At 32.0% G+C, this 26431-nt stretch overlaps 4 protein-coding genes across 7 annotated transcripts; 2 read left to right on the top strand and 2 right to left on the bottom strand.

Moving 5' to 3' along the window:
• The first annotated feature begins 282 nt into the window (after window positions 1-282).
• LOC133673866 (uncharacterized) lies at window positions 283-3401 on the top strand. The gene is made up of 5 exons (XM_062094786.1): window positions 283-682; window positions 778-960; window positions 1071-1197; window positions 1280-1393; window positions 2915-3401. The coding sequence occupies exons 1-5, from the start codon at window positions 386-388 to the stop codon at window positions 3028-3030; spliced, it is 837 nt and encodes a 278-aa protein (XP_061950770.1). The 5' UTR covers window positions 283-385; the 3' UTR covers window positions 3031-3401.
• Window positions 3402-4100: 699 nt separating this feature from the next.
• On the bottom strand, window positions 4101-6477 carry LOC133673867 (uncharacterized). Its single transcript, XM_062094788.1, has 2 exons — window positions 5288-6477; window positions 4101-4669 (listed from the first exon to the last, which is right to left on the bottom strand). The coding sequence occupies exons 1-2, from the start codon at window positions 5385-5387 to the stop codon at window positions 4425-4427; spliced, it is 345 nt and encodes a 114-aa protein (XP_061950772.1). The 5' UTR covers window positions 5388-6477; the 3' UTR covers window positions 4101-4424.
• Window positions 6478-7052: 575 nt separating this feature from the next.
• Window positions 7053-13313, bottom strand: LOC133673865 (uncharacterized). Of its 4 annotated transcripts, none has more exons than XM_062094783.1 (15): window positions 13126-13313; window positions 12474-12760; window positions 12288-12385; window positions 11893-11993; window positions 11629-11751; window positions 11351-11420; window positions 10861-10947; window positions 10692-10757; window positions 10491-10583; window positions 10302-10358; window positions 10057-10185; window positions 9883-9973; window positions 9430-9518; window positions 8490-8683; window positions 7053-7458 (listed from the first exon to the last, which is right to left on the bottom strand). In XM_062094783.1, exons 2-15 carry the CDS (start codon window positions 12682-12684, stop codon window positions 7326-7328), a joined length of 1542 nt encoding a protein of 513 aa, XP_061950767.1. In that variant the 5' UTR covers window positions 12685-12760; window positions 13126-13313; the 3' UTR covers window positions 7053-7325. The 4 variants fall into 4 exon arrangements, with proteins under 4 accessions (XP_061950767.1, XP_061950766.1, XP_061950769.1 ...); XM_062094782.1 differs by having other exon boundaries at window positions 13038-13312; XM_062094785.1 differs by having other exon boundaries at window positions 12288-12367; window positions 13126-13311.
• A 10055-nt stretch (window positions 13314-23368) lies between these two features.
• On the top strand, window positions 23369-25502 carry LOC133673843 (uncharacterized). Its single transcript, XM_062094749.1, has 5 exons — window positions 23369-23665; window positions 23753-23946; window positions 24169-24253; window positions 25056-25121; window positions 25220-25502. The coding sequence occupies exons 1-5, from the start codon at window positions 23582-23584 to the stop codon at window positions 25310-25312; spliced, it is 522 nt and encodes a 173-aa protein (XP_061950733.1). The 5' UTR covers window positions 23369-23581; the 3' UTR covers window positions 25313-25502.
• The last annotated feature ends 929 nt before the right edge of the window (window positions 25503-26431 follow it).

Genomic DNA, 26431 nt, shown 5'->3' on the forward strand with positions numbered 1-26431 from the left:
ATAATAAAGTTTTACTTCATCATCAACTTTCGTTGATGCATTCGAATTTAATATAATCAAACGGTGATAAGAGCGCGTATAACAGTTTTCACTTTAAACTCAAACGGCTTAAATACTCTCAGGGTAACCTTGCTTAAATCAGTACTAAGGGGATGTAATTGGAAGTTACTTTGAAAATTATAAAACTAGCGAAGGAAACGGTGCGTATAAGAGAAATAGCGAGTAAATTCTTGTACGTGTCAATAAAAATGGTTGAAAAAGACGGTTCGAGAACATTTTGATTCTTTCCTTTCCTTTCGTATTGGGGTTTGGGGAGAGAGAACGGGAGCTTGATATAAATAAATAAATCAATCACCACCACCTGTCTCTCTGCAGAAACAAAACAATGGTGGTGATCGATCCAGAAGAAACCGTACTCGAAAATACCCCGAAACCTCCTCAACCAGCACCATCAACATCAAAAACGACGACGGATTCGACCAGGAGCGAAACCACCACAACGACAACGAAAGCAGCAGCAGTGAAGGGAAGCGATTCCGATGGATTTGAAACGGCAAGCGAAAGCGGAGTTAGCGACAACGAAGAAGAGCAGGAAGAAAATATCAATAAAGAAATCAGTAGCAAAAACATCACTGAGGATCAGCCAAAACAAGATACTCAAAACGACGACGAATTGATTCAGGTTTTCACTCTCTCTCATTTTAATCAGCTGATAAGGAGGCAAAATCGATGTTACTTTCTCCATTTATTATTTATTTAATTTGGTTCTTAAAACAGAGAGGTATAGAGGAAGCAAATGAAGCAAAGTTGGAAGGGAATAGATTGTTTGGAAATGGGCAATATGAGGAGGCATTATTACAGTATGATGTGGCTTTACAAGTTTCCCCTCCGGACGTGCCATCATCCATTGAGTTGCGTTCCATTTGCCATTCCAATCGCGGCGTTTGTTTCTTGAAATTGGTATTTATGTTGTGATTGTTAATTTGTGTCTAATTGTTTGATTTGATACCACAACTATTAAAGCTTACAGAAATTGAAATTGATTAAATATGTTTTTTTGGGGGGTTAAGGGAAAATTTGAGGACACGATCAAGGAATGCTCAAAAGCATTAGAATTAAATCCTTCTTACATGAAAGCTCTTGTTAGAAGAGGAGAGGCTCATGAAAAGCTTGAACATTTCGAGGAGGCTATTGCTGGTGAGTCTGGATTCTTGAAATTTAAAACATGGATTCTATTTGTCAAGAAAGAAAAATTTTAATTATGTTTTGTTATTTGCAGATATGAAAAAAATCTTGGAATTGGATCCCTCAAATGACCAAGCTAAGAGAACCATTCGCCGCTTGGAGCCACTGGCTGCCGCTAAGCGAGAAAAGATGAAGGAAGAGATGATTGGTAAGAAGAAATGAGCAACTTTTTTGGTGCCTTTTATTTGCCCTTTTGTTTCCACATTCTTGAATACAATTTCTTTTCTTTTGGTAGAAGCCTGTGTAATTAGAATTAAATTGCACCAAGTCTGCATTGAATACTGGAAGATGGTTCTTTCAATTTCAATAAGGCTAAAACTTAAGCCTTCTTACTTTTCCTCTCCCTCTCAACATACACCCACTCCATTTACAGGCAGAAGAGGAAAGTAAAAAAAAACATAAAAGCACAGTAGTGAAACTAGAGCCCTTTTGGCCCTTGTGTCGTGTCGTCTCGTGCTATGAGATCAAACGCATTATTATTTTGGGCAAAACTTAAATTATTTTTTTAATGAAATTAAACATTTTCTTTAAGAAACTAAATGAATTCTTTGAAAATCCAACAAATATCATAAAAAAATTACAAGTAAAAAAGAAATAATAATTAAAACATTATGTAGTTATTTTTTTAGTAAATATTAGTATAAAATAATTTAATTAAGATCCATACAAGTCGGGAACTAATATAGTTAAATTGAAAAATTAAGGTTAGTTAATTTTAAAATATTTAAGGTTATTAAATTAACCATGTAATTAAATATTTGTTAAGTGCTATGTAAATTTTAAAAATATTTAAAGTCTTTTTTTCTTTTAAATAAAATAACCAGCCTTCATCCAAAAAAAAAATATATATATATACTTTTTGAAGTGGAAGCTAATATGCCTCTAACCTGTTTTTATAAAAAGCATCTTTCACCCTCAAAAGTTCTTTTGAGTTCCTGATTTTTAAAATATCAACCAAGCACATATTTTAGTGCTTTACTTTAAAGCATAGTGTTTAAAGCAAGAAAAGCAAGGGGCCAAAGAGGCTTTTAAACACCTATCACTCCCCTCTAATCTTCTATAACATTGAGGCTACCAGTGGTGAGGCATTAACTAGATTATGTCTCTTCAACAGTTCATCATTTGCTAAAAAAAGACTTTAGATTCTAATGTCTTTTCTTTTTCTTTTTTTCTCTAGGTCATTATACCAATCTATCAAGTAGTCTTGTTGTGTGTTTTGCCTTAAATTTATAGAATTATCATTTTTAGGCTGCACTTGCTCCGCATAGAACCTGATAAAATGAAAGTAGTTTCACGTTTAAGTTTTCTTTTATTAGAATTTTTTGTCCTTGTCCTATCTGTTATTTGCTATTTAGTGGCTGTTCATTAGAACTTCACGTTTCACTTTCACTTTTTTTTTAAGTAGTTTTTTGCTTGACAGATATCAAAGTTGTGGAAGCAAGGTGAATAAGAAAATATTTTAATCAATGTGATGATATCTCAAAAGCTTTGTTCTTATTGAAATCATGCAGCGCGGCTTAAGTGCTTTATAGTTGTGAAGTCATGCCATTGTGTTTGTCTTGGTCATGTTCTCCCTTTTCCTGGTTATGAACTTCATTGTCTTTTTTACTGAGCACATGTGTGTGTCTTCTGATCTTGTATCAAATTTGAATTTGTACCTGGTGAGCAGGAAAGCTGAAAGATATGGGGAACTCTTTGCTGGGCCGCTTTGGCATGAGCGTTGACAACTTCAAAGCTGTTCAAGATCCAAATACTGGCTCCTATTCCATCTCATTCCAACGTTAATTTTTGGCTGGATCAGGTCCCTTGAGTACAACATCATCAGCTCCTGGAAGAGCAGTGTGAGAAGAAGTCAGTCTGTCTGATGGAAAGATAGTAAAAACCAACCCGATACTTTATTTTGCGTGCAGAATTTATGAATACAAGAAGGACGAGGAGTTGATAGAGGAGTAAATGCAAGGGAACATTTTTTTTTGGTTCTCTTATCGACAGTATTAAGTGATGCAGTTTTTCCTATTTGGGCAGTGAAATTTTAGTTTTTAAATCATGCATTGCTTGGTTTTGTGGTTTGAGTAATCTGTGGCACTTGATTATAGTAACTTTCCTGTGATGAACATTGGTAATCGCTTCCTAAATGTTCTTCCCCATTGCGATTATTTCACTTTCTCGCTTCCTTGATTCCTTCAGGTATTCATTAGACTGAGGATCAACTAGTGGTCATTAACTCATCACTTGTTTAAATGATTCAGCTATTTAGGTATTATCATGTTTTTCTAGATTTCTGATTCTTAGGCCTGAACTTCCATATGGGTTTTACTCTTTGTTATTGTTTTAAGCAGTTCAAGGACTTCTGCAATTGCATTTATGGAGACCATATCCACTGGTGTGTTTCCATGAGGCATGAGAGACTCGGAGGGGAGTGTTGTATCTTCTACTATCGAATAGAAAACTAGATGACTTAAAAGAATATTATTATTATCATTATCATTAACAAATTAACAAAGACTAAACGAGGTTCCCTCCTTACATAGCTAGCTATGTTCTCATAACCCCCTCCTTTTTTTTTTCTTTTTTTTTTTGAGGAAAGTTGAGTTTTTTTTTTTGAGTCGTATATTCTGAGTTGCAGGTTTTGTAATTTTAAGTTATTTATTTTTAGGTTTTTTTAAATAATTTTTTTATTTTTATTTAGTTGATTGAGAATTGAGTTTTATTTGATTAAAAATTGAGTTTTATAATTTATTTTAGTTTGTTTTTTATAAAGTTATTTTAATATTATTACTTGAGTTATAGGTTAATTTAAGTTAATATATGTTTTTTTAATAATTTTAAAAGAATATCTTGAGATTCTTTTTTTACTCAAATTATATTTTTAACACTGAATTATTTTTTAATTCATTAAGTTAACTATACAGCGGCCTAGTAAATCACTGTTCATTTCCGTAAACTGCAATTTCCCTACTTCGTACTTCTAAAGTGGCCCAACCATTGAAAAGGAGGACTGTTTCCGCATTAAAACCTGTCAGCTCCTCTCCTGTCATTCCGCTGCTTTGGCATCTAAAAGCTTTTGGAGCGAAATGCGTTAATCCTGTCTCTCTAAATTAAGCCATGGTTTGAACTTTGAGCTGGATAGAGTTGCGGCTTTTGAACTTCAAAGGGATTCCCAAGAAGGATTAGCTGGATCATGGCCAACCATATTTGACTGCTGCTGCCATACCAGGAAAGCTTGTTCTTGGCTCATGGCTGCCATAGAGTTGCGGCAGTGCAGTGTTACTGGATGCATAAAATGGATCCTGATTCTGATATTCAGAATCAAAAGAATTAGGGGGCACCTGCCCCATGTCATATGCACTCTTCTGATTCAGTCTTCTAGCCATCGCATTATCTTGAATACAATATCGAGTGTTAATCTGTCTAGTCCACCAGCCTGCATTTGAAGCCATATGATTGTGTAATCAGAAATAACCAAAAGGTTAAAAAGGCATAATACTTGGTGCCAGAATCTGCGTTGTGGTCAGAAGTCGCCGAAACAATGATGAGAACAGAAGACTGACGAATGTAATGCCAAATGCAGCAACATCTTAGTTCATTAATAAAGCATCCTGTTCACATGGAAGACTAACCAATTACTGTCTGCAACTGCAGCTTCGTTAGAGCTCGGGGCTGTAACAAGTTCGAGCTCCTAATTTGTAGTTTGTGATGCCGTACTTGTTTGAAATAAGAGGAAGTCCCTATATACCTAAACTTGGATTACAGTATTTAACATTGGATTCTTATATTAGTGTAGTGATAAATCAAGAGATACAAAAGATGAACATTCTTTAACAGTTATAAACGCATCTAGAAGAACTGAAAGAACATTTTGAATGAAGATTTCAAAATTAATCCCAACAGATTCATTTTCACAACTTAGTGGATTGCCTCTACCATTGGTTTAGAAGAAAAAAAATCAATATATGTAGATGGAGGAACATATACACAATTATATATATGAAGCCCTCGGAGAAAGAAAAAAAATAGGAGCCACTGCAAACAAATATTTTACCAGAAGGAGCAATAGCGAGTGCAAGGGAATTCTTTTCATCCAGTTCAGGTGCTTTTGGAGTAAACTCATCCAAACCCTGACAGAATAACAAGATTTTCATGAAAGGGCAGAACAATTTTACAAGCCATTGAAAAAAGAACCTGCAACTTCTATCGGAATTATATTGTAACACCCCAAACCTGGGGGAGGGGCCTGGTGCATGGCTGAAAAGCTTCTGGGACTACAAGGGCAACACCGAGTTAGGCTTCTTATCCTCACTGTCCAAAAGGAATATTCCTCGTTACACACAAGTCCATTAGCCATTCCTTTCATCTTTTCAATCTCCCTTTAATCCTCAAAATTGGGATAAGGGTATCGGATATATACTGCCATTCCGCTGTTAATTTTAACCACCTTGCATAATCTCTCAAAGCTTTGCAGAGAATAGTAAGAAGTTGATGTCAGCAAGATGATCAAGAACATACCGTCCAATTATGCGTTTTAGCAAGACGTTTGGTAAGGCCATGTATGCGATCAGCAACATCAGCACGAGGACTTGAAGCAGAAAGTGCAGTGAATATAGCTGACAACATACAAGAAAAGGTTATTCAAGCACAACATTGGAACAAATCCAATAAGGAAAATTCCTAAATAAATTAGCTGACAACATACAAGAAAAGGTATATTCTCCCAACATCTTACTTTTTTACCAGGATATATATAAATCATAGCTCTAGAAACTCAAAGCAATGGCTTTTCATTGTATCAATGAAGGAATTAGAAGTTCTAGTTAGTCTCGTAAGAAAGTTCATGGACCTCATGACCAAACAATTTCGCACGTATTTCTGATAATACAGACTAAGGAGATGGAAATACAGATATGCCAGTTGAGCTAATGCAAAATTTAATTGATTAACACAAGCAATCTTGTAGCAGCAAAACCTAGAACAAGCCCTCTTAATTCAATAAAAACAAGTAATTGATTCATTAATTAACTAACCTCTCCCTTCAAAAAGCAAATATACATTATGGAAATCCAAAAAGAGTTGTCCCAGAGATCATGGATCTAAGATTTCAATTCTTCCATGTTTCAGCAGTAACATATTGTTCCGTGTCCAAAATATGGAAGAAGGAGGTGTTTCCACGACTCTACCACCCAGTCAATTCTGTTCCACTTAATCCCTATTTCATGGCCACATATCTTTCAGGCTAAGGAATGGGAAACCTTTCTCCTATTACATGAATCCAATTTTCATGCCCTGCCTGTGTATATCTGCAATCTCTCCAAAAAAAATTTTAAAAAAAATGGTGGGATTTACAATTATATTTACATGCATACATAGACATGCAGATATTATACATATATTGGTGAAATTCAAGGAGTGTGAATTCAAACTTTAATTATTCCATTGTTATCATGTGATCAGAACTCAAATCATTCTTTTTTTCTTGTGATGATCATTCTGGCTCCTGTGTTCATGTTTTTTTAAAAAAAATTGTTAAGGGTTTTTCCCATTTGTTATTTGTACTTTTCAATCTGGTTAAAGAAACCTTGTATCCAGATAGAAATCTTTGCATGGAAACTGGATAGGAGGGAAAGAAAAGGATCTTGCACCAGTCACTAACACCACCAACAAGATCTTGCACGTACTCCGAGACTAAATTAACGCACCCTCGGCATCGTTTGATGCATTCTCAGAAATTTATTAAATTTCTCCGGGCATTGGCTTCAAGGTTTGAACCCTAGAAGTCAAGAAACTTTAAAAATCAAGCCAACCCCTCGAGGTTAAAACAAGGTCTTATCACATTTGATTGTTACATTCGCGTTAAGCTTCTGGTCAGTAACACAGACCTGACAAGATGAGAATCTTGTAACTCAATAGAAACAAGATTTTATTACAAACAAGGTACTATAAATACTTTACAGATGGAGAATTTCATTTTATTCAAACAGCAGATATCAGATTTGGTCCCAAAACCACCAGCGCGTCAGTTGTCAGCTGATCCTCAAGCATATAGCCTACATGGTTTTACTTTTACCAACAATGATTTGCGAAGTTTAGATGAACATGGATCCCCCTCCGACTGATACTTGGACGGCGTTGGCGTTGCTAGCTTCCTCTGAGAGCTGCTTCTCCGCTAACATGGCAGCATGCTGCTCTAGGTATTCTTTGCTGTTCATCTCTGTTAATCTTCATTGTTTGGCAGTTTAATTAGCTAGGGTTATGAAAGAATGTCATAAGCACATCCAAATTTGTTACTGTTATGGGGCCGAAAATTAAATAAAAAGTACAGAGCTGTTATGGGTGGATTCTGCTGTAAGAACTTAAACATAAAAGAAGTGAGAACAAGACGAAAAGGAAAAGGAAAAGGAAACATCGCTCAACAAGCAAAAAGAAAGAAAAGAAAACCTAGGTCATTGACTGGATATGGCATTTACAGTAGTAAAACAATTCAAATTGAACCTGAAACGGAATTTGTTTCAAAATAGTGGAAATAGAAGATATTCTATCTCTTAACCTTCAATTAGTATCCTACTTATTTGTGTTTCTTTCTTCCTTTTCTTTTACCAACTTGTAAGGTATGGATTTGGTTCTGTCCCAACTCCACCCATTCCTTTTGGAGCTTGAGCCAACTGCCAAGTCCAGATGGAGCAGCATTTGCGAGCTTAAAGTAGCATGAAAAGTGACAATCGTGAGATGGTGCTGGACCCTCTTAAATTTCCATAATACAAGCCAGCAGTGTTCGATAAACAAGTTTTGGGGCATGTTTTCATGGCCCCTCTTCCAAAATGATCATATCAGACTTGGTTAGCCAACAATCAAGCTATTGGAATCTGGTTTGTACTTGGATAATATTTCAAATGAAAACTGAATAAAACCAATGCACTGCTATTTTCCATCGAACAGCTCAAGGTAATGTACTTCACAAAGCATTCATAAATATAAAAAATATCATCCAAGGACATCTAATCAAGAAACATAATAACAGCTCATGTCCTATTGCATCACACCTGAGTATATGCATTATCACATCCCCTAAAGTCCATCTAAAAATCAAAAGAAGAACGTGAGCTAAAATCTCAATGGTTTAATTAATGGAATCCATTTTTCTTGTAAATTTACCATTGGTCTCTCAGATAGATTAGAACATACCCAATTAGAGATTAGAATCATAAATACATACAAAACATAAAAATCTCGATAAAAAATTCCATAATTACCTGCTAATGGTGCGGTCTTTTGTAAATCCAAGTTCATTGTCCACACAGAGATCAGAATCATCATTTTTCCTTGATCTTGTAGAGGTTCTAGGTGCCATTTGCTGGGCATCAGCAATTGTCACTATCCTATCAAAAAGTTCTAAAGGACTCCCCTCAGCTGTACATAACAATATGGCTCTGTTTTCATAAATCACCTGTGGTCATAACGGCAGCAACATTTAAAGAAAAATGGGAATTCATATAACACCTTTGTAAAAAGAAAAAAGGAGCAAGAAAAAAAAACAAATGGACATCTCTGCACCAGCGAATCCATGAGATGCAAAGAGACCAAGTTTATATATAGTGATTTTAATGCCAGAGATCCACTTTGCAGAGAAGTGATTATGCTATTATATAGTGAGTGGGAACATCATCTGCAATAATATCCCATAAAATTACGTGTAAGGGAAAAGAAAGATGAAGAAAAGGAAAATATGCTAATAATTTCTTGCCCTAGAGACTTTGAAACATAATGCAATCAATAGATTGCATTTATTCTTATTGTGATCTTTTTAACCCAGACACCAGCAAAAACAATTTCAATCCTCAGATTCAAAAGAAAGTGAAAACTATCAGAGCAAACCAAATAGCAACACAGGATGGAACAAATAGATAAATTTTCATTCAGTACCACGGGCATGAAACCAAAAACCAATTACTGTTCAAAACATAAGTTGACAATGAGATATAGGGATGTGCATCCTATAAAGGACAACTCTATGATAACTAAAGAAACTTCATTATTTGGGTGGTCAGAAAGAAAACAAAAGCAGGGTCATTTAGTTTACTTCACCAGAAGTAATTGCATAAGAACCGTAGCGCAATTCCATAGTACACAGCCAAAACTTTGCAGGATCAAATTCAAGATAGTAAAAAAAAAATTAAGAAACATTGAACGTACATCAACCAAGGTGACAAATCGATATGCAGCTGTTCTGTTATGGAGTCCAAAGATCGGGACACCTTCCAATGCCAGGGTATGAAAGTTATCTGTAAAGAGAGAGAAATGCATTCCCTCAAGGACTCATAAAAAAATTGCATGAATGTGTTTGAGACATGGTGCAGTGGGTTTTTAGACATTTGGCATCCAAAAGATGAAAGAAACATGCTGGGACATCTCCTACCAACGAGAAAGCAATTTTTTTAGAGTAGGAAAACAAGATGAGTATTAATATGATTTCTTGGTTCTTCATTTTTAGTAACACTTTCAGTTCCATGGTTCAAACCGTGTCTAGTCTATTTCCCAATCTCAAAATGCCAAACGTAACTGCATTTGACATATCCATGCCCCAAGTATCAGTTCTTTTTCATGAATAATATGCAAGTCAAATTGATTCAGCTGGGCATGACTCACTGAATAATCCAAAATAATCTGCAGCTCCAAGTGGTTTGTCACAAAGTTCTTCAAAAGGAAAATACGCACATCCATTGGCACCCAGTGGAACCTGATAGAATTAGATTTGAACAACTGTCAAAAACAAGTCAAAGGTACTTTATATGTTCTAGCGAAACATATTTTAGCACCTACCTGCAATGTTCTTCCCATTACTACTTCCACCTCTTGTGGACAAGCTTTTTCTTCCCCAATCAATTGTTGAAACTTTTGTTTAAGGAGGCTAGATGACTCTTTTCCAACAAAGTAGAAACCGTGCTGAGCCTGCAGTCCAAGCATAGTCATTGACATCAAAGAAATTTTAAACACAAAAAAAAACTAACAGCAGGAAATACCAAGTGAGTTTTTCAGATCTGCACAAGAGATAACAGGACTCATACCGAAGTCATCTTCCGATAATCTACTGCTGAACCAATTTCATGAGCCACACATCTTTCCTACAACAATATAAGGCATCTGAATAATACCTTCATACACCATTGTAATATCAGAAATGAATAATAGCTCTCAGTAAGTCCTGACCCTGTGCTAACAGCAATAGCAAGACGTTGTCAATAGAATAAATATACCTTCAAAGTCGCAATGAAGGGTAGAAAAAGATCCCTCTGTAATCCACGCTCATACAGGTTATCTGGGGCACGGTTTGAAGTAGCCACAAGAATCTACACTTGTGTCCATCATGCACAAAAATACAAGTTTTTCGTTAACTTTCAACTTAAACCATAGATGTAGGAGCACATTGTGAAGATAGATTACACAAATATACTTACAACGCCATTGTTGAATAGTTGTCTAAAAAGACGGTTAAGGATCAATGCGTCAGCAACATCAGTCACCTATTATGGACCACCCAAAGAAAGTAAACATATGAAAATAATAATATAAATCAATCAAATCTGGTCAATAAGCACAAGGAAATAAATGGTGTGACTAGCATACCATAAATTCATCCAGACATAATAAAATAGCCTCATCAGATATCTCTCCAGCCACAACTTCAAGTGGATCTGCAACACCCTTGTGTTTCTGCAAGAATTCAATATTTAACAGAAGCTAAGTATCTACAATTGATCAAGAGCCGAGTTGGATTCATCTAAAAAGCATAAAGTAAAATTCACAGGATATTCTGTGCATGTGCACATGATTTGGGTATGCACACGTATGTGTGCAAGTGCAGACAGTGCCACGATGAGAGCCAACTTCATTTCTTCATTAACAATACGACTATACATATGAGAATATTTTACCTGCTAGCTTATGTATATTGTCAATCCCTTAATTTTGTGTGTGTGTGTGTGTGATAAAAGTCCAGTTAAGATTAATTGCTCACAAACACTCAATCATACCAGAAACAAAGCCTGCTTCAAGGGAAAACATTTCTCTTTTGAAAATATAATTTGGACAAGTATATTATGAGCTACAATCTTACTTGCAAGCGACTATGGACATTTAACATGAAGTCGTGAAAATGGATCCTCTTTTTCCTCCAATTGACGGGCCTGAGAAAATAGATATCAATAGGGAATAAAACTAAAAATAAATGGTTATTGGGCAACATTGAAGATGAGAAGATGATCTATTCTAATTCTTGCATGTTGTCATTCCGCTTTAAGTTTGCCCATATTTTTTCTCAATAATCTTGGAACAGCACAGCAATGTAACAAGGAAAGTAAACTGTAACAAATTAGATCAGTAAAGCTTACTTACAATTGATTAAAGAACAAGTCCATTAGCATAGTCTTTCCAGTGCCAACGCCTCCATAAAGATATAGTCCTTTGATGGGTGAATATGAAGACTGTGGCATTAAACGCGACCACAACCACCTACTCCTGAAAATAAAGAAAATGGTGGCAAAATTGAATTTGAAATCAAACCCAAAGAAACCGCAGTTCCAAAACAGAAGGTAAAATTGATAAGAAGAAGAGTCCAGTGGAAATATAAACACATGAGAAACAAAATGGAATATGAACCTTCCAGATTTGTCTGAAGCAGTATAGCGGTCCAATTTACAGGCATCAGCTGATTCAACGAGCTCATCATAAAGCCTCTGAAGCTCTCTTAATGTGCCTACCTGCAAAAATCAATTTCAGCAAACCCTTCACAAGGAAGGCCCAATAATCCCTCTTGAAATCTCAAGTGAACCAGCCACCATCCACAATTTCTCTTTAATTAAGGCACTAGTTTCCAAAATATTCACAACCAAAGCCACATGAAATTTTCTATTTAAGCTACCAGAAGGTATGGCTGGATAAAATGTCTCAATTAAAACTCCAATAACAAGCTGTTGTTTTTCACAAAGCGTTGACAACGATAGACAAAACTACTCAACAATTTTACATCTCCAGCACTCAAGTGAGCCTCATACCTGGCAGTTGTCACCATCCACAAGCTCACCAGCGGCAATCCTTCTTTCATACTCCACAAGCGGCCCCCCTCCATTAACATCTGCAGATCCAACAAAACCTCAATACCAAAACCAATGAGAAATCCATTTGCAGAAACACTAAACTCCCCAAAATCAAAGCCAAATGGACCCAGAATAGAATGTCACCTCCATTGGGAACTCTAGCCGCATCCGTCGTCAAAGTTCTTGAAGCAATAAATTTGGGGCAACTAAATTTATCAATATCCGCATTATCGGTAACTCTATAACCGGTATCTATCAAAATCTTTTGACATTTCACCAAACTAAAGGAGTAATTGAATTCTTGTCGTTGAAAAGCATATCGAAATTGGCGAAATGATCGAACACCCCTTCTCATTTTCAACTTCAAAACTTCTCCTCCGCGGAGCTTTTACCAATCAAATCAGCACAAGCTCTCTAGAATATACAGAGTCCTGTAATTAATTGGAAAAAAGCAAACCAGAATTTTCCACTATTTAACTTCATACAAAATTCAAATTTACAAGGAATCATGAAAAAAAGAAAAATCGCTGTTAAGATAATTAAATACCGGTCACTTTCAACGGTGACAAGTAAAAAAAAAAAGAGGAAGGATCAGCACCAGATAAACCTTTAGTTTTCCAATAATTAAAAGAATCATAAGTTCAGTTAAAAACCAGAATATTATATAAATAAATAGAGAAAACGAGAAGAAAGAAGAAAGCAGCGCACCAGTTAGGATAAAATCTCCTATCTGAATTTCTGATCTTCAAAGAGAAAGAATGATGAGAATACAGAGAGAGAGAGACAGTGTTATTACCTCCTTCCTTAAAAAAACCAAAAACAAAGAACCAGGTCAATAAAAGATTCTTATTTAATACTTTCGGGAAGAGGCTGGAAAAATAAAATAGCTGTGGTAGTAAAGGAAGAGAGAGAGAGCCTATGTTTTAGGAGAATCCTCGATGAAGGAGAAGAGACCTTTACGAGATTCGAGACAAGACAACTCCGAGTTATTTTGAGGTGGCTGCTTCATGTTCGTTGCGTGCTTCCTTTTTTTTAGTTTTGGTTTTACTGTAGGCTGTAGCAGTTATTTTAAAAAAAAATTATTTAAAAATATATTAAAATATTTTTTATTTTTAAAATTTTATTTTTAATATCATTATATTAAAATAATTTTAAAATATAAAAAGCAATTAAAAAAAAATATTTAAAATTTTTAGGCGCTAAGGATAAATATATAGAGAGGGAGGGAGGATTAAAAAAGATCAATGTGAGAAATTTTATGTAAGATTATGCAACTACAAATTTTAAAGAAAATTATTTTTCAAATCAACCCAAATAATTTTTGACCTTTTTCTAGTTTTATTGACCGTCTTAGGTTCATATAATTTGTTTTGAAAAAAATGTCAAAACTACTTTCAAGCCTCCAACCAGATGGGAGTCGGCCACCTAACCATGTATATCATTGACCCTCTATGCATAAATATGAACTAGGCATGTTCATGTATATTAAATTCAAACATGCCGTCTAATGATAAAAATTTAAAACTAAAAAATTTATTTTTTTTATAATTTCAAGTTTGAGTTTTGTGGTTGCTAATATAATAACTTCCGAAAGATTATATAGTCATTAATTTCAAGATCCGTGAAATTAATTGAAGTACATGCAAGTTAGTCCGAACACTCACATTAATCCAAAAAAATATATATTAAATACATTACACGTCATTTTAAATTAATTCAGAACTTTTACTTATATTTAGTAATGATGTATCATTAAAAATTCGTAACTTTTCATTAGACTCTATTAAATAAAAGTGTGATTCAATCACAATTTTTAAATTTATTTATTTATTTATAAATCATACCTTTTTGCATTTCATATTCTTCTATGAATAATTATATTTCTTATATAAAAAAGACAATTTATGTTTTTTATTAGAATTATAGATTTTAAGGGATGCAAGTACTGTAAGAAATCACAATTCTACCCCGTTAGTATTCATCACTATGACTTTTCATTGGACATAGTTGCAGACATGCTCTTGATAAAAAAAAAACAATAAGAAATGGTGGATATGTGTTTTTTTTTGTGATTATAATTGTATTTGAGTGCATTTTAATTTTTTTATGTGAAATAAATATTAAATTAATATTTTTTAGTGTTTTTTTATGATTTTGATGTGTTAATATTAAAAATAAAAAAATATATTTTAATAAATTTTTTAAAAATATATATATATTTTAAAAATATTATACAGATAAATACTAAATACACTGTAAAGCTCAGTTATTTACCAGTTACGAATGACAGCCACCATGAGATGAGATGCGAAAAGAATTATCTCTTTTTACGAGCATGCAATGCAATGTGCATTCGGATAAGATTTGACTAGATATATTGGATAAGATTTGACTAATTATATTTTTTATTATTATTTAAGATTATAGTAGTAGTTATTTTTATTTATAAATATATAAAAAAATATTTTTAATATTGGCATAACTATACAAAATTATTTCAATAATTTTTAAAAATATTTTTTAAACATAAAAACAAATTCAGTCTAAACTCTTATTTAAAAATATAACTCAAATTCAAACAGAGTTAGAATAAAATTTAATTTTTTATTTAAAATTATTTTTTATATTTTAAGATATTTATAAAATAAATACTTTAAAAACTAATTTTACGTCAACATCCACCAGACAAACAAACAAAACTAATATGGGGAAATGTGGGCACCACTAGACACCATTCCTGCATTCCATCCCATGATCAGCCCATCGCCACAAAACGGACTTCGTTTTTTTTTTTTTTTTTTCCTTGGCTTGTGTGGCCCCCATCAACTAGACAGATCTTGGTGGAATTTGTTTCTAGTGTGAACATCGTGGGTGTGTACAGCGCAATCGGATGGTTTTAACCGCATCTGACGGTATTTAAAGTACCGCATGCGCTAGGAACTAGGAAGTAGTATCCAGCTGGGCTCTCAGGTCAATCGGACAAACCTGAGGCCTATGGTTTTTTCTTGGTCGTGTCAGGTGCCCCTGATATTTGGATATAAATGGGAGCTATCAGCCTTGCAGGTACCCATGCTGCATGCAGCATGCATGGGAACCATGACTTCTTCTGCTTTCTAGGGTAGTAAAACAAATATATAATAAAATTACACACTTTTTAAAAAATATTTTTTAAAAATATAATTTAGAAAGTCATGGATAATATATTATGATTTTTGCGTATGACTCATTCAAATTACAAAATTTGAAAAACACAAGATTTTATAAGCAAAGATGAAAAAGAAAAAAGAAAAAAAAAAAGTCACACCAAAACTCCGATAATAACACTACTAATAACGTTGAAAAGATCTTGACAATACAACTTCAACGACACAAAAAAAGATTAGCAACGGTAATTGAAGTGGACCACACCAAACAACTTACATGTTTTTTGACCGCTTGTATGGCTTACTCTGGATATAGTTGATAACCTTTTTTTATGTAGTTGAATTTATCTTGTTAATATCTTTCAAATAGTATTAATGATGTTATTATTGAATTTTTGGTTTGTCTCTAGAGCCTTATTAAATCATGTCTTTTAAACATTACAAAAAATCACAAATAACACCTGTAACTCACATAGATGTTTTATAACTCATTTTTCTGAATATTTTTTTTGTGTGTATTATTTTATCAATTTTTTTTAGCAAGACAGAATCTAAAAATACTCTGGGAACCTTTGGCTGTTTGTGAATCGTTGGGTATGGGGAAATTTTTGGATCTGTTGCAAGTTGCCTTATAAATTTCTGAACTCTTTTTAGCATTTACCCTTTTATTTTAATAGCATACTTGTTAAGATTATTATAGTAAATTAACATATTTTAAAAATATTTAAGGAAATAACAAATTAGAATTTACATTAATCGAAGTAGCGTGATTTATAAGTTACACTCCGGAATGTAGCACAGCCAACTTAATAAACAATTTAAAAAGTTGTTGAAAAGGTTAAAAAAAAAGATAACAAGTTTGGTTATAATTTGAAATCTTTAAATACCATAATTTTGAGAAGAGCTTCTAAATTATTTAATTTTATCTATTTATATCTTATTTGTCAAGCAATTATCACAATCATTTATATTAAATAAAAAAATGATTCCCTATGAGTTAAAAAACTAGAAAAGCTTTATAATAAAAAATAATAAAAATTCTAAGCTTGTCGAAATAGCTCATGCACCATTTGCAAAATGTTGCACAAGACGCAGAAAATAAAAAATATTTCTAAAATATTTCTAGTAACTATCTAATAGGTGATCCAATGATAAGAGTTTGAGATTAAGGGATTTGCTTCTTTGTAATCTCAGATTTAAGTTTTATGATTGCTAATATGATAGTCACTAGAAATTTACATGGTCGTTAACTTCAGAACTCATGGGATTAGTCGAGGTGCATTCAAGTTGGTCCGGATATCTACGTTAATAAAAAAATATATATAAATTTCTAGTAATGCAACTATTATAAAATCTTTTTTGCAAAGATAGCCCTATTTTAGTAGCACACCTTTCAAATTGTGATATTTGTTGCTAATTTGCCAAAAGTTTTTTTTTAACCGTGCTAATTTAAAATAAAAAACAACTTATTTTACTTGTTTTTAGTGGAATATCTCAATAAAACTTCTGATTGTTTGAGGCAGCTAGGGGATAAAACTATATATAAAGTGCAATAGTCCTCTTCCCATCTGTGTTACTCTATTTCAAGTCAATTTTCATGTATCGTGAATTCTTTTTAAATGAAAAGATTTTGTTTGTACTTTATAAAATAAATTCATAAATATATATACCTGTAAATAAAAAAAAAATTATCAACACTAATCAAATACTAAAGTGAAACGATAATTTTCATAGAAAAAATAAAATATAGATGCACATATAAATATTTTATATCAATTATCCTTTTAATTTTATTTATTTTTATTTATTTTATCATAGAGACTAATTATAGTTACTAATAACAAATAATTTTCTTTTTTATAAATATATCATACAAATATAGCTAATTTATACAAAACATAAGAGAGAGAAAATTAAAAAAAGAAGTATCATGAAATTAAAAAATATAGAAAACAAATCAATCATCAAATGAAAAATAAAACTAAATCAAACAGTTTTAAAAATAAGAGAGAGGATATTAATTAATATTAATTTAAATAGGAAAAAAAGAAAAAAGAAAAAGAAAAAGAAAAAGAAAAAGAAAAGGCTATGAATAGACCTACGGCCTATGGTTTTTTGTTGTGACTTAATAATTAATTCTTAATAGGAGAGTTGAAATTGAAGTCACTCTCCACTACAGGAAAAAAAAAAAAAAAAGGAATATTTGGACAGACTGGAAGCTAGCAGGTGCCATTACTGCAACACGCATGGGGGGCAGTTGGCTGTTTGCAAATCGCTGTGTATGGGAAAAATTTTGGGATCTAGTTCAAGTTGCAACCCTACCCATGGTAATTTTTAAATAGAGTTTGAATATTTTTTCAAGATAAAAAAAAGATGAAGATAATTAATGCATAAATAACATGTTTTGTATATTTTTTGTTTTGAAAATATATAAATTCACTAAAAATTTATTATATAAACATTTATTTTATATCTTTATTTATGTCTCTTTTACCAAATATATTATTATTATTATTATTATCCCTTATCTCACTTATCTCACTAGACACTAATCAAACATGGTTTTATGTAGCGTTAAGTTATTGTCATATTGGGGTAGAAAAGACAGATAATAGAGACAAAAATATATTTAGTTAATGAGATAGTGATAAAAATATAAAAATAAATATGTTTTTTTAAAAAAATTAAAATGAATTTTTATACATATACCACATGTCTTCATAGAATAATGTTATTTTTTTTAACCAGATTGCTATTTGAATGGGACATCCAGCTCGTTGTTGGCTCGTTTATCAAATAAGCTAACCTGTTTTTTTTCATTTATTAATTCTTATAAATAGTGGTTAATTATTTTACTTTGATGTATTGATTGAGTTTTTAATTCTCATTTTAAATATTTTATCATACACAGATAAATAAAATAATATTTATGTTTTTTTATATAATTATATAATTTTTATCTAATTCGCGGCAAAATTAGGAGTAAAAATTAGTTGGTAACTAGATGAGCAAAGAAGTCATGTCATCATGATACAGATTGAGTCAATGTAAAACTGAGAATCCACTCTTTTCTCTTTTTACAACCGGAGGTATTTTAAATTCAAAATTTTCATTAAGAGTATTTAATCTTTAAAGTAATTTATAAGTGGAAAGAGTTCACAACTATAAGATATGTTAGTAGATAATCTAATTAATTGAATGAATATGATCACGGATACTTCATGCATGCATGATAAATTAAAATTCAAGATTTGATAAGATAAAAATTTCCTCTTTTAATCTATCCAAATATGTTATAGCTTGTCATTATCAACAAATTGCAAACAAATATGCGAGGAGGGTGTATGATTAATGCCATCCCTTTCACAATCAATCGTATATATCCCTAATTTATAAGAACATTGTTTTGTTCAACGTGATTAGCTTCTATGGGAGCAAAATGCCAATCACATCTGTATTGCCTTTTTTTTATTATTGAAAAACGTGGTGTAAATCGTGTTTTATAAAATTTTAATTTTTTTGTTAAAAATTAATTATTTTTATATGATTAGAATCGTTTTGATGCGCTAATTTCAAAAATAATTTTTAAAAAATAAAAAAATATTATTTTGATATATTTTAAAAAACAACAACAACTATACTTTCAAACAAAAGCCGATAAAAATCAAACAGTAAGCTTTGCATGTAAAATAGGCTGTGTTTCTTTCCTTGTTTTTACGCGGTTAGAATTAAGAGCAAAAACAAACAAGTCTTTAGCAAAGAATGAAATGGAGTTTTTTTCTTTTCTTTCAGATTTTCACCATTAAAAAATAAAAATAAAAACACAGTTAAAAACTTAATTATTAGATGAGTTGTAAATAATATTTGTAATTTTTTTAAAAAACATGGCATATACAATTTTATTAGAAGTTATTTCAAGTTTTAAAGACAATATTTATTTAAATTTTAAAAATATCAATGACGGATCTATTATAGTTAAAAAAATCATTAAATTCAACTAATATTAAATATAAAAATAGGCTATCTAATAACAAATAATTAACTAACAAGAACAGCTTAATAATAATAAAATATACTTTAATTGAAATAAGGATTTAAAAAATGCCATCTTGTGGAGACAAATACAATGCCCATTGGGAATGATGGAAGAGACCGGAGGAGACTAATCCAAATGAGCATCGGGAATGAGTATCCGATCGAGTCTAGGCACATTATTATGCATCGTAGATGGTGCAGTATTCTGGTTTTTCAGGCCTAGCAGAGGCAGCAAAACAGAGTGACAGTTTGTTTTTACATTTCGTTTTAAAAAAAATTATATTTTTTTTATTTTAAATTAATATTATTTTAATATTTTAATATACCAATTTTAAAATTATTTTTTAAAAAATAAATAAATAATATTTTAATATATTTTTAAATAAAAATATTTTAAATTAAACAGGAACAGAAAATCCCAAATCATTCACACGCACAAGGCAAGCAATCGTGTTACAGGTGTTCTCTCAACGAAAGGAAATTGATTTTTCCTAGATCAACACTCAAATCAAATCGATTATTGCAGCTGTTAACAGTTGACTTTAGCAAATTAAGTGAGACGATACAAGATGGCTTGCTTTCACCAGCCTTGCACGTTACTCTCTTGGACACGCGCCATGCTTAAAGTTAGGGAGAGTAAAAAAATTTTAAAAATCGAGAAAATTAAAAAAGATTAATAAAAAAATTGAGCTGTAAAAAAAATTTGATTAAACTAATTAAAATTTTGAATAATCCGGTCAGTTCGGTTTGGTTTTGATTTTATAAGTATAAAATCAAAAAAACCGAACCAAACCCAAACTGAAAAAAACCGGACCAAAATCAAGCAAACCGGAAAAACTGAGTTAAACCGGTTTGAACTAGTTTTTGTCCTAAAAACCGAATCGAAATCGGTCAGTTTGAATCGGTTTCGGTTTTTTTTAAAAAAATCAATTTAGTTATTTTTTTATATAAAAACCAAACTGAAAAAAAAAATCACCTCTACTTAAAGCATCTCTGCTATTTTTTAGAAATAAAATGATAAAATTTTATTTTAAATAGTATAAATATGGTTTTTTTATTATATATATTTCAAGAAATAAATTATTAAAAAAGCATTTTGACATTTTATCTATCACTCCTTGGCATGAAAAAGAAGCATGTAGAAGACATCCATATACGCCCGTCGCTGGAAATCGTTGATGCAAAAAGTCTTTCTAGATTATCAGGCGGCAATTTGCAATTCTAAAATATTATCTTTTGAACTTATCACAGCCTATCCACCATCACCGTTTCTTTTTAATTTAAATATTATATTATATCTATCACATCTAGAGACTAAGATTGATATTTATTTGTTTTACAAATGTTATCTATTACAAAAATAAATAATATTTTTATCACAATTTTTTTATTAAGATAAGTTTAAAAAATTTAAACTGTCACCTTGTTTTAGGAAAGTTTAAAAGTTAAGAAAATGACATTATAAGAAAACAACTTGGCGCCTTGTTTTAGGATCTTGTTTCAAAAACATTTAAATAAAAATTAAAATTTTATTTTATTTTTTATTTATTTTAAATTATTATTTTTAATATTTTCATATCGTTTTAATATATTAATATCATTTTAACACTTATGTGATTTTACTCGATTTTAGCAACAAAAAAGTCAATTTTAATGTTAACGAGCTATTTTTTTATGAGATGAGTTATACTGTAGTGTTTTTTGGCTTTCATCTTGCCCACAAAAAAATAAATTGGACCTCAAGAGGTTTTTTAAACCCGAGTTGATTTTCATCTTTTTGACCCGTTGATGAAAAAAATAAAAGTGAGCCCATTATACCTAACTTCCTCAACTCATTTTTTAAAAAAAGTTGCTTGAATTTTGTTTAAATAAAATATTCGGAATTCTTTTTGAATTTGTTTTTGAGTGGGATATATGATATTTCTATTATATTAGCAGGTGTTTTTTTTGTTATGTCTTTCATGATTGTTTTTTTTCTAAAAGTTTAGTCAAAATTAATTATAATTAAATAAATATTATTGTATTTGAGATATTGTTTTATTAGATATCGATTAATTTAATATTTACTTTTGGATGAGATTCTTGTCATTTTCTACACGATGTTAGCAATCATTTTTCACGCGGATATGTATTTTTATAATCATATAATTAAATAAAAAATAAATTTTAAAAAGTTTTTCATTACAGTGCAGTAGTGGTATATATATCTTTTTTTTTATTTTCCAATACAAAAACATGAAAAAGTATCAAAATATACCTTTTTATTTTTTAAAAAAACTTGCATTCATAGTTTTAATAAGTTGTTGTTTAAAAAACAATTATTCTAGTGAAGTAAAATGCACAAAAAAAAGCTCCTTAGTTAGATAACCGTGTCTTAACCAATAGAAACCTTCTTTATTATTATTATTATATTATTATTATTATTATTATTATTATTAAATTATCTATATTTTTTTTATTATTCCTTATTGCTAGCTAATTTTATCACATTAAGAACCCATGAAAAAAAATATATTAATAGAAAAACAAGAGATTAAACTAGAATTTAATTTTTTGTCGTTGGAATAATTTCTTATTCTACAAGAATTTTTTTCTATTGTTGTATATTTAAATAGAAAAATTCTGAAGAGTTGTCTGCATGACATAATCACATATATTAATATTTATCCTTGTTTTAATCTATCAACTTGATCTCTTATTAGAATCAGAATTTTTTAATGATTGTTGATATATATAGTCCTTAATTTATTTTATTCAGAACACATCATCTTTTTAATTTACAGTTAATTTTTTTTACAATGTAAAATGCGTTGCCACTGCCTCTCTATATATATATATATATTACATTGATATAAAATATTAGAGTCCAACCTTCGTAGGAGCGCGGGCACGTGAATAGTTGAAAAAACTGAAAATGATAAAGATGCCTTCTACAATGCAGGCGGAGAGAGAGAGAGAGAGAGAGAGAGAGAGAGAGAGGTTGACAAATTACATGATTATTAAGCTTTTGTATAAAGTACAGAAATACGCAGTCGAGAGATTTTTCACCAACTCCAAGACTCCAGGTAAGTGGGACTGGAATGGTTAAATTACTTGTTATTAATTAATTAATTAATTAATTTATTTGCTCTGAAGATGTCCCCTCCTCCCCTACTATTATTATATATCTGGTGCTTTGACAAGTACACGTACCCGCTGCCGGAATTTCACATCTTATCTCATTACTCGAGCACACGGGAAGAGCTGAAACAGTACAAAACACTGTTTACCCGTGATCTTTATTTTTTTTGACCACATTAATTTTCCTTGCCCGATTCGAGAAAAACCATAAATGAAATGTTTTAAAATATTTAAGTTATTTTTATTAATTTTCATGGCCTGAATTAAGGTGAATAGAATTTGAGAGAAGCTATAAATAATCTTTTTAAAAATATCTTAAATATATTTTTTATTTTTATTTTTTTTATGTATGTCTGTCTCACTGGTAGAATCTTGAATGATTTTTATTTTATAAAGTATGATTGAAAATTTTATCTTATTTATTTTTGATTTTTTTTTTTTTATAAAATAAAGGTGTTATTCTATTGTACAAGTTGTCCTTATCTGTCATCCTCGAAAAAGTTAATTATATCCTTCAACAATTATTACCCTCAACAACCCTATCTCTGTCTTATTTAAAGGTTCACGCTTTCAAATTACAAAACTAATCCATTCTTTAAAAAAACGACTCTTCGAACCTCCTGTTATGTGTGAAAAACTCAATCCGGAAGAAAAATATTAACACGGGCCTGGGCTAAGAGAAAGATATCTGGGCCGAGCCCAAATAAGTCTGGGCTTCAAGTGAACGATGGAAGGGTCAAGTTCGACAACGCCATGCAACCACTCCTCTACTCTGAAGTACTGGGATCTGGTTCGTTCGCCTCTCCGTTTCTTTCACTTCTTCGATTCGCTGACATCCCCTCCATTCCTTCACACACACACAGAGAACAGATAAAAGTGATATTTTCATTTTTGAAGCCCTAAACTAAACTTTGAGAACTTATCAGAATCAATCATCTGAGAAGCAGAAAGAAAATGGCAAATCAAGGCGCAAAGAAGCGAAAGGAAGAGAACTCCCGTCACATGGCTAACCTCCGTCGCCTCATCATCGCCTGTAACGTACGCTCCTACTCCCTCATCTTTATCATTTCACTATTAACTTGCCGATTTTTTCCCTCTTTCTTATCATTGTTTTGTTAATTTTAGGTTATTTATGTGTTGGTGAGGTTGGTGATTTTCCATTCCAGTTTCACGTGGAAACATTGGATTGGTCTGATTTTGACATCTGTGGCCTATTTTATACCTTATCGACAACTTGCTGCTATGGCCAGCCCTGCTTATGCTGACGACGGTGACCTTCTTGATGGTGGATTTGATATGAGCACTGGTGGGATTTGTGGGTATGTTTTAATTGTTCTAATTTTAATGTTTTGACTCGTTTTATTAGGATAAATGAATAGTTGAATTGAGTCTTCTGTTGGGTATTTTGGCTTATGATTTTGTATGAAAGGTAGCTTTTAATTTGTCTTTAGACCTTGTGTTGTGTGTGTGATGCCAATTTTGATTCTGTTGATGCATTATGAGATATTGTTGCCTGATGTTGGTGATATCTTGCGTTGCAGCTATCTACATGATGTTATCTACATTACGAGCTTTGTGCAGCTCATGTCCATCATATCTGGAAAGTTTTGGTACACATACTTGGTGGTAAGATCCCATTTACTTGATTGCTCATAAAATTGCTTCTATATGTGCATGTTAAAGCACCATGAGTGAAAGCTTCTGGAATTTTCTTGAGAAAGAACTCGTAGCATGGATAAATTGCAAGCGAATACTGGTCTCCTGTTCTTGTCTTTGAAGGGAAGATAGACCAACATTCACTTGGGTATTTTAAATATTCAACTTAAGTTTCTTAACCGTGTCTGAAATATATATCTATATAAATATTTGGTTTTTCTCAAATATGTTTTGGATTTGTTTTGTCATTGTTGATCTGTGATGAGTAGTTTTAGCTAATCCTATGGTGACAAAGTTTGAGTATTGATATATTTTGATGAAGTTATTGTACAGTTATACTAGTCTGCAAGCATAGGATCTGAACAGTTCAATTTAAAATTGATGTGAAGATATGGTATATTTTGCTAGTTTATTGGCACATCTTGTGATTTTATCTTTCCTGCAACATTAGCTTGTTGCTTGCTATGAGAAAATGGGTAACTTTAAAGGAAGGGAAATTGCTTTTTTTAATGGCTCATTTAGAAGAGTAAACTCCTTGGTAAACCCTGCCCTCGCTTTTCCAATTGGGAACACTTGTTTCCTTCTTTGTAGGGGGAAGGATAAGGGTGGTGCACTGGGGATTGAGGTGAGTTCTTAACAAGAATGATGTGAAACTAGGACCTGAAGTAGGAGATGTCTATTTTCGTTTTAGAGATGTTATTGAAGATACACATGGAGAGAATTTTTTATGATTATTCACATGGTGAGATGTTGGTTCTATGTTACTTTCCAGATACCAGCATTCGGAGCTTACAAATCTTTTGGATTCTTCAGAGGATTTTTATCAAATGGTTCAGAGGTATCTTTTCTTACCCTATTTTGGTTGACCATCTTTTAAAGGCATTAAAAACTTTTATGTCCTCTATATAACCCTGGCTGTGATCTTCCCTTGATTAGGAGGGTGCTGAGGATGAAAAAACCCGCAAGAAGAGGGAAAAGTTGGAGAAGAAAGCTTCACGAGGAAAGTTTGTCAAGACAAGAACTAGGTAAGTTACACGATTGAAATTAGTTAAACCTGACTCATAGGTGAAGTTGGTTCTTATAAAATGGAGGTTGCTTGCCAATTTTAGACAATTATGAGAAGTTTGGCAATCTGGTGTAACTCGAGGAAATTCATGATATAATACAAGGATGAATTTGTTTTTCTTTTCCTTTTGGAGAAAGGGAAATGTTGATGTAATCTCTGTTTAGTTTGGTTTTGAGTGGTTTATAATTGTCACTACTGCTGTTGCTATGAGTATAATAAGCTAGTGGGACTACAGCTTCATGCACAATGAAGAGAGCAAGCTTTCAATGACCCCGGGGGCGAGCCTCGGACATCTTGTGCTCTGAGAATAGACCAAATCACCTTTAGTTTGGTAAGATGGTTTGGTCTTAAATAGACTCGGCGAAACCAAACCAATGCGCATTCTCTTCAGGGAGGCAACTTGGTGAGTATGGGACAAGCCCAATACTGGCAACTCTCACCTTGTTCGAACAATTTGATTTTCCTGCATAATAAAGCTGAAATTTGATTTTCCGGTGAAGAAATCTCAAGCCATTTCACCATCTTTAGGATGTAGGGGGCCTAAAGTTTATTGTTGACATGGATTTTCTTGGTTGCTAATCTTGACGGATCATTATGAATTCTCTGGATGAGTAGTGCCAAAAGATTGTTAAAGAGATGACGGAGGAGGTGGCAGTGATCATAGTGAAACTAGAAGTGCATAGAACAGTAAATAATATCCGATGATTATTATTCTCAATCAACGTGATTGATCCTCAAGTTTACAATCAATCCTTCGACCTTGTAAAATGTTGAACCCACATTCCAATCATTGTGAGATTCTCTCATGTCTCGCCCGAAATTGAATAGATTGCCGTGAGAAATAGTCCATCGGCAAAACGAAACATGTCTACAAAGAAATTATACCAAGTGTAATAAAGCTTATTGTTTCGAATTTCATGCCTTTTTTTTTCCACTTAAATATTCACAATGAATGGTTGAATAGAATAACTTATCAATTTACCCCATTAATTTTGTTTAGTATTGCGTATTTCACTACGTATTTTACTGTATTATATGACTTTTAATCTCCTGTTTATTCCTCAAAACAATAGCACCAAGTC

The sequence above is a fragment of the Populus nigra genome, chromosome 15, assembly GCF_951802175.1.
Source record: "Populus nigra chromosome 15, ddPopNigr1.1, whole genome shotgun sequence".
NCBI classification, from domain to species: domain Eukaryota; kingdom Viridiplantae; phylum Streptophyta; class Magnoliopsida; order Malpighiales; family Salicaceae; genus Populus; species Populus nigra.